Source organism: Triticum aestivum, chromosome 2B (genome assembly GCF_018294505.1).
Source record: "Triticum aestivum cultivar Chinese Spring chromosome 2B, IWGSC CS RefSeq v2.1, whole genome shotgun sequence".
NCBI lineage: Eukaryota > Viridiplantae > Streptophyta > Magnoliopsida > Poales > Poaceae > Triticum > Triticum aestivum.
Window position 1 is genome coordinate 484,866,611 of NC_057798.1, and position 8,774 is coordinate 484,875,384.

The window sequence follows — 8,774 nt, forward strand, 5'->3', positions numbered from 1 at the left end:
GGGCGGAGGTGGCGGAGGCGCGGCTTTCTCTCAGGGCGGAGGTGGCGGAGGCGCGTCCTTCTCGCAGGGCGGTGGCAGCGCGTCCCTCTTGCACGCGCAGTCGCAGCTCTCGCAGGCCTCCCTCGACGAGAGCCTCCTCAGCCTCCTCTCGCAGGCCCCCGCTCGCGACCAGGTCTCGTATACATCATCCTTCCTTCTTCTCCAATTGTTGCTACTGTGTGGTGATCGATGATCCAGGCCGCGTTTGCTTCTACCGGATGGATCGGTGGGTTCAGTGATTTTGTTCGATCAGTGGGTAACTAGTATAGTAGTTTTGGGATTTTGTTGGTTGCAGCAGCAAGTTTGCAACGAATTGATTGGCGTTGGTTATTGTAATTAATCGTTTCCACTGAATCCACTTGTGCTTGTTTGATAGGCAGAAGAAATAGTACAAATCTCTGCAGTTGCCATTTCATTGAGCAAATTCGTGAACTAAGTATTGCTTGATATCTCAATTTGGTGCACGCGAGCATTCTGTACAGCATGACTGAAAGTGTGAGTAGCATTCATGTACTGCTAGACTGTTTGAAATGGTGATTTTTGTCACTATGTTTTGTCGGAATTGACGCCCTTCTGGGCACAGTCAGTATGCAGTTCCACCAATATTTATTCATATTCGTCAATGCAGAGGGAATTTCCAAACCAACAGTCCTTATGCTACTAAATGTTTTAGGGAGAACAGCTATGTTTTTTTTGTTATATTTGCTAGTTACAGAAGTTGGATTCCTTAAAAAAAAAGTTATATACGGTGCATAGTCTTTATCTGCTGCCCAGTTGTGATCTTCATTCTCTTTCCATTGGTGACCAGAGATTTGCCATGCAAGAGGACCCGTCGAAGCGGATGTCTTCGTATCTTGCCAGTTCAGCTTCTTCGTGTATGCGCGACGAATCTCAGCTGCAACTTGCAAAAATACCAACCAACCCTATCCACCGCTGGAGCCCCTCTTTTCTGGATAGCAGATGTAAACTCAAACCCTTGCACCTGACAGAATTTATATTGTATTCATCTTTCTTTTGCGGGGAAATTACATTTCACTCATCGGCATAACAACAGTTCACATGCTCTTTAAGCACACTGATTTTGGTGTTCTGAATAGGTTCACAAAGATTCTCTCATTTACTGGGCATGTAAGGTCAAATGGTGCATGCTTTAAACAGATAGTGCACCTGAAGCTGTTCTAAACCTAGACTCTAGGTTCTATTTTTAGCTGTCACATTGTCATGATAAATTTGGAAGTATATTTAAACTAAAGTGACCAATTGATGTTGTTCGACAGGTCAGGTTAATGAGGATGTTGAGCGCAAATTTCTGCATCTGGCAAGTTCAGTACAGAAGATGGGAATGATATTAGACTCAGTGCAAAATGATGTGATGCAGTTAAACAGAGGCATGAAGGAGGCATCACTAGACTGTAAGTCACCCCTTAATTTGTACTAGTACTTTAGATAAACAAAAGGGTGATAGTAGTTGCTGCTATTTTCTTCATGAGTTTTGCACTCTGATTCTGTTACTTCCCACAAATAGGACATCATCGACTAATGAGAGCATGTATTCGTTTTGTTCAGCTGGTAGCATTCAGAAAAAGTTTGTGCTCCTAGAGGACTCTCTAAAGCAAATTGTAAGGATAGCTGCTGGTTCAGTCCTTTTTTCCTTCTTTTTGCTGAGGCAACAAAGTTCTGTTTAATTAATCCAAACATGCTGCCACAGCTTAAGGGACAAGATGATCTCAAAGCACTCCTCAAGGGAAGCACGAAAAGTAATCCTGACCAGCTGGGTATTCTCACCCGCAAACTGGATGAGATATCCTCGATACTTTCAGTCTTGCCAAAGCAAGTTCAAACAGAATTCGAGCAATTCAAGGGTGACATCTTTAGATTTTTTACAAAAGAGATGGAGGTACTACTGCTAAGACCAACCACTAGTTTTGATACAACTCTGTTAGGTTCGGTTGTCTTTGGAAATTATTCTGATCACTGGCATGTGCATATAAGTAATTATCTTATCTTGATGATTTACAACTATGTAAAGCTCTCTCCAATGTCCAAATGTGTGAGTTTAGTTTCATATTTACATATAGGTTGGTTCATACCATTTTCTTCTGTATCTTTCTTTTTCCAGGAACCATCATTTCGGTCGTCTATTCATGATATCTAACACTAAAATTCTCATTGTGCACTAGGGCTTATTTTTCAGCATTTTACTCTAAAGTTAAAATATTGCTTTTGAGGAACATGCACAATCTTGTATATCATCTGGAATGCTCAACCGTCGTCACTACACATACTAAAGCAAAGCAACTAATGTGGCTCTTCCTGATCTTTGCCTCTTTGGACAGGGGGTCGTTAGAGCTGTCAGATCTCTCGATAGTAGGCTGCCCGGTGTGATGCAAATGCTGGCAGTATGTGTACTTCTTACTCAACTATTTGAATTGACAAGCCTGTCAGTATTTTTCTCCTCATATTCTATTTTTCTTTTCATTGTTGAAGGACCAGAGCTGCACCACCAATGCAAAACCCCTGATGAACCACACAGCAGCAGAAAATGAAAGCCCCCTGATGAACCAGACACAAGTAGCAGAAGGAAGCCCCCTGATGAACCAAGGACCAGTAGCAGACAGAAGGCCGCAGAAGAAACCGACGGCAGTAGCAAATGGAAGGCCCAAGAGGAAGAACCAAACAGCAGTAGCAAATGGAAGGCCCCAGAGGAAGAACCAAGCAGCTGGAGCAAATTGGAGGCCCCACAGGAAGAAACCAACAGAAATAGCAGCAAATTCAAGGCCCCAGAGGCACCTCACACGAGTGGCAAATGGAAGGCCCCAGGTGAAACAAACAGAAGCAGCAGATGGAAGGTCGCAGACGAACCAGAAACCCGAGGCAAATGGGAAAGCCCTGATACCAGTAACAAAACCGTAATCTTCTTCTAACCTCAGCTTCTTACAACAGATTTAGGTTGTTAGATAACTACTATGCATTGCTGCTGTGGTGTGGAGCATCAGATGTGAAAATTGCCTTGATGAAATCGATACGCAAACTGAACCTATAAATCTTCAAATCCACAAGAAGGGGTATTAAACCTACTACCACTCTTATGTGCAGGAGGATCTTGTGATAAGATGCTTCTCTTCTTTTCTTTCATTACAAAGCTAGTTAGTTCTGGCCTTTCAAATCTTGAGATGTCCAATATTCTAATGCCTGTACAGTAGAGCGTTATCTCTGTTTTGACAGCAAGATTAATTGGATTGGTGTCTTTCAGTTATAATGCTAATGAAAAGAATGTGTCCGCTTTCTGAATATGCATCTGCCTTTGCTTTAATCTTCCCTGATCCTTGTTTGATTTGAGATTCTACTGACTAATTAGGCTTGTTTATCTGTCGGTGCCAGCATTCCTGTGCCCGTGGTTTATCATCGAAAGGCGGTTGATCTGAAGCCAAGGGTGGAACAGTGGATGGTACCGAAACTGGCTGGCCCAAGCTACAGCAGGCCAGCGCCACCTAAAGAGCAAGAGTTGGCCATTCAGAAGGTCAATACAGAGGCGCCAATCAACAAGGTAACGAATTTTCTAGCTCGGCTGAACGAGTGTAAATGTTAGCAGAGATGAGATCACCTAACGCGGTGTTGCTACATAGCTAACGGCTCAAGACCAACATCACTGAAATATTTTTCCTGAAAGAAGAACATCACTAATTTACTGAATCATTTGTCCTGAAAGAAGAACATCACTTGTCCTGAAAGAAGAACATGCCTGATTAACTAACTGACTGAATTTACTTGAGCACACTTGCTGCCGCTGCTTCATAAATGCTCTGTGGTTTGTGCCTGTTAATTAAGCAAGTGAAAGGGTAGGTTAAACAAGTGTGAAGTTGTTCTTGGAAGGATGGTTACTGAGTGTGCTGATGATCTTGCTTGGTTGGTTGTGGATGTGGAAAAGATGCAGGCGACGCTGGGCATTCTAATCGACTCGGACGACGACGGCGACTACGAGGGGGCTGACAGCGACTGGAGCGCCTCCTGCGTGATCCTGAAGTTGGAAGCAGGTAGAGGTAGCCGCGGAACTGAACTGAATTTCCTTTCTCCCTCTGCGTGCTGGTGCCTCTCATGCATGCATGCATGCTGATCCTGTGTGTGCGTGCATGGTGCAGGGTGTCCGGGTGATGAGGTGGTGGCGGAGGAGGCGACGAGCGAGGGGGAGGGGGAGGCGCTAGAGATCCTGAGGCGGGCGAGGAAGCGGCGGCGGAGGGAGGCCAACGCCAACGCCAACGCCACCGTGCTCGTCCAAGACCAACGCTGAACTGAGGCTCGTACAGCAACCCAACGGTAACGCGTGGCTCCTACGGTGGGTCGACACTCGACAGAAAGTGCTTTAACAGAGGTGTGGTTAACGGGGCATACAGGACAGGTTACAGACGCCGGGAGAGGTAAAAATTCACACACTATCTCACCGTGTGGTGATGTGATGTACAGACAGAGACAAGTACAGTATTTTTCTTCTTTTTCCCTTTGCACAGACGAAATGGAGGCTCGTACTGCTAAGCAAGTTTAAGATTTATCGGAAAAGGAGTTGAACTCTAGAGATGTTCTCACTGAAAACTTGATCGAGAAAGGAGCTTTGTTATTGGATCAAAATACTCACGTCTCTTAAATCATGATCAGAGTCAAGGCTAGCTTTGTACTGATCTCATTATGCGATAGCAATGGAGAAGGATAACGCAAATCATGCTTCACCTATATCGTTGTTGGGGGCTTAGTTCTCCATGTTCTTTGGTTGTTTGTGGTACAATCAGTGAGGAAACTCAAATACCATGCACGTTTGGCTGGTCAGAATTGCGATCTCCATGTATAGCTACAGAATGTCGGACTGAGCTTCAGTGAGAATGTCAGTGTGTTGGAAATTGGAACTCTAACAATATGTTAAGTTTCTAGGATGGCATGAATATGCATACTACTTGGTTGTTACTACTAGTATTCATTTTCCACTATCGAAGCGATAACGGAACAAGCGGCCGAAGGCCCAAGTCCTAAAACCTTGTCCGGGGCCTCTTCGAAACATGCAGAAAACAAACAAACTAGAGCAAAAGAAGATTACAAGACCGCAGAGCGAGTCTGGCAACTTGCACAATCTGAAGTTATCATGCATCAATTCTGCAGAACCAAACATCAGGACCAGTGAACCGACCTATGGTTAGATGGTTAGAAGGACTGTGGTATCCCCAGACCTTTGTCGTGTCATCAGTCATCACCAGGTCAATTTCCCATAGAAGAATACTCCATCGGGTCTTTAGTGTGCGCCTCAAGCGTTAGCTGAACCCTTGATGCTCTCACCCCCACATTTAGTCGCTAGCATTGGATTTTATTTATTTCATTTCTTCTGTTGGATAATTTCCCAGGGATTAGAGCTAGGGATCAAGTAATTGAAAGTTGTGCGCATGCAAATATTACAACATTAAGGCTTTTTTTTAACAAGATTGAGAGTTTCTGTAAAGTACAGTAGCTTTCTTGTAAAGACTAAAGACATTATCTGATTTGCTGAGTTGCCTACTTTAGGGGCAAGTACACGAATGGTACCACTAATTCTGTTAGAGGAAAGTGTTGGGTCTTAATTTTGAAGTAAATAAATGGTTAAATATTAGCACTAGTACATGTTTAGGACTAACAGAAGCATGTTTGCACATTAGCATTATCTAACATGGACTCAAAGCTATTTTCCATGGAAGACGCTACTTCCGTGTTAAGAACCCGTAGACCCCATGTTTACACTGATCTCAGGTCACAAATTTGTACAGGTTTACACCGATTTTTCATAATCTCTCGATCATAATTTAGGTTGTCTGATCGCTACTTGCTTAGCTTCAACTTAGCATACCTTTTCTTGAACTACCCATTTGTAAGTTGCTCTGCATTTCAGGAGGTTCTGCATCTCTCAGGGTGATACCAAACTTGCATCAATATGTCATGGGTCCACTCCGTCAGGTATTTATCCATTTATTTTTATTTTTTTCTGAGAACTCTCACCCAACTTAATTACTGCATCAAGATTCATAGGTACTAGGTTTGGGCCATACGGATTCCCCAACCATATATGGCGACCTATATCTAAGTTACATGCAAACTGAACGAGATTGTGAGCTTCAAAATTAAAGTTTCCATGCATGAACGGTGTCTATCTGATGGTAGATAGTGTTTGTCCCAGAGAGCGGTGTTTCTGCTCCCGGGCTCAAATGAGCCCGGGCAAAATAAAAAAGAATCGTTAAAAATAGATTTTTTTTAAAAAAATCCCGATTTTTTGGAAGCAAGATGCTCATGTGCGTGATGTTCGTGCAAAAATCGGTGAAGTTTGGACACTCGAGGAGCACGCGATAAAAAAGATAAATTTCGGCTTTGTGAGTAAGGTTATTGTTCACACACTGTTTGGACCGATTTTCTCAGATGTCCAAACGGGGTGAAATTTTGCATAGACATTACGCATGCGAACATCTTCCATACAAAAAAATTTGAGATTTTTTTGAATTTATGTAGTATATTTTTTCTGAATTTACTGTAGCTCGGGAGCAAATGAGCCCAAGCATCGAGTTGGATTTTCGTTTGTCCCATGACTTTTTAGCAGTGGCGTGCTTTTTTTTTTTACTTTTCTTTTTGGGGAGGCAGAATTGTTGGGGTGTGACTGTTCGTTTATCCAGCTGATATATGGGCTGGGCCAAAATCTTAGGGTGGGGCGTGCCCCCTACACCCTGCTGAATCCACCAGTGTTGCAAATTCTTGTTTCCCCTAAAAAAATGCAAATTCTTGCTATATCCAAAATTCAGTGAAACAAGCATCGTGCTATTGACATGGAAAAAACCCCGTACTTGGTTTCCTAAATTTACGTGTACACATTTTTCTATTGAAGAATGTTCAAATATTGAAAGTGTACCGAACTACTCAAGAGATAAAACCATGGGCCTACTTGTTGCTTCAGTGTTTCTATTTTAAGCTCGGTGCACTGTTATTTAGACGAAATGTTTCTGAACAGGTGTATCATGTTTGAACGTCCTGAGTATGTGCTTCTGTATTCTGCACTTTTTTGAAATTTACAAGAAAATAAGAAGTGTGCAAAGATCAAAGATCACTAGGTCGATGAGGGTATCTTGATTTTGCAGTTTAACTAGGTAAGTTGTGTTACTTTCTTGTCATTCGCTGCATGCCCATTTCAAAGGTAAATGTATATTTGAGCCCAATCATGTTTGGAGTTCGTGTCAAACCATCCCAAGCATGTAAAGACAGTATCCGCATTCCCTTTTTGTTGTTGCTTCGGTTACTTAAAAAAACAGGAGGATAACCCCCCGGCCTCCACATCAGGATGATGCATACTGGCATATATTATTACGAATGCAAAATTCAGCTGCCGAACAACATTGGCCCGGAAATAATGCGCAAGAAAATCCAAGGTTGCATGCCTCGCGACAGTAACTCCACCAAATAATCACTAACTCTATGTTACAAGACGACATCAAGACGGAAAATGCACAACTCCTAGACTGCGCCTTCGGTTACTTGCTAATGAAATCTGCTTAAAGGCTAAAAAACTGCTTTGGACCACTGTGGCACACATCATCTGGTCTTTTTTCTTAACTATCTTTGCCTTTTGCTTTTACATACTTGTGTGGGGATCTATAAATCGGTATCTCTTCTTTCTTTTGGAGAAGCAGTTGAGACGTTGGACTCAGACTAATGTATTGCATGTTGTGCGTGCTTAAACCAAGGGTCCAAAAGCACTTTCGCCGGTTATCTTATCTGATTGCTACTTGCTTACCATGGACCACGATGCACATCACATGATAGCTTGGGAAGTCCTCTGAATGTAGTGCAGATACACACACCCATCCACCGCAGAACGAGTAAGAAAGAAGGATGAGCGAACCGATGGATGTTCTGCGTGCTGAATGCTGAATACTCGTTGCTGCACTTGGAGAACCCTCATCGTAGGGGCATGAGGAGCTAAGGATTAGCTAGGTCGCTCTAACTTAATTTTGAAGGGAACAAGTCTCATCCAGTCGTCCTCTATACCTAGAAAAAAAAATTGGCTGGATCCTTGGGTCGGAGTCAGAGTCAGATTTTCTAGGTCTACTTGACTATTATTATTACTACCGGTCAAGCAATGCCCATATTTTGGCATTGACATTACATCGGTCAACCATATATTGTCAACCTTTAACTTGTTCACATTTGATGGTTCCTCGCAGGCCTGTAGACCGAGACATCGGCTATTCGGGTTGACTTCCGGCTGTTACTGTGGCGGTTTCAGACTGACATCGATTGTTCCCTTTGTTCTTCCTGGTGTGTATTTTTCATGACTTGAAGTATTGTTTGACTGCACCCGTAAGTCTCTGTTGCGTGCAGCGTTAAGCTCTTTGCCAGCAACCGCCGCGCTTGGTTTTTTCCTGTATGTTCTGTCATCATGGGTGGCTTGGGCTGTTGGGACCTGCGCGGGAGTCTTCGTGTCTTCGTTGTTTTATCTACACCCTTCTTGTTTTTTTGCAAGAAGTACCGATCTATCGTTAATGAGTAAAAACAGTACAACAATTTTGTGAAGTAAAAATTACAACAAAGTCATGGACCACATTGCAACGACTATAAACATTGGAACGGAGTCGAAGCCAGATAAAGGTTATTATACTTGACAGTCAAAAAATCGTCGTGTTAAAGCCCTCGCGAATGAGCTGTGCACCCCAAGGACCCGACAAGATGGGCAATCTCACAAA

The 8,774-nt window shown here is 43.1% G+C and overlaps 1 protein-coding gene across 4 annotated transcripts in view; it reads left to right on the top strand.

The window, feature by feature from the left end:
• The window catches only part of LOC123045590 (protein PAIR1), a 5,866-nt gene extending 945 nt beyond the window's left edge, over positions 1-4,921 (top strand). The window contains exons 3-12 of one of the 4 annotated variants that reach the window (XM_044468703.1): positions 9-172; positions 848-1,001; positions 1,317-1,451; positions 1,606-1,658; positions 1,748-1,936; positions 2,376-2,438; positions 2,527-2,948; positions 3,421-3,586; positions 3,968-4,079; positions 4,179-4,921. In XM_044468703.1, coding sequence (XP_044324638.1) covers positions 9-172; positions 848-1,001; positions 1,317-1,451; positions 1,606-1,658; positions 1,748-1,936; positions 2,376-2,438; positions 2,527-2,948; positions 3,421-3,586; positions 3,968-4,079; positions 4,179-4,327 — 1,607 coding nt within the window. In that variant the 3' untranslated portion in view covers positions 4,328-4,921. The remainder of the gene's footprint in view (positions 1-8; positions 173-847; positions 1,002-1,316; positions 1,452-1,605; positions 1,659-1,747; positions 1,937-2,375; positions 2,439-2,526; positions 2,949-3,420; positions 3,587-3,967; positions 4,080-4,178) is intronic. The other 3 variants (XM_044468705.1, XM_044468704.1, XM_044468707.1) reach the window with 3 other exon arrangements.
• The last annotated feature ends 3,853 nt before the right edge of the window (positions 4,922-8,774 follow it).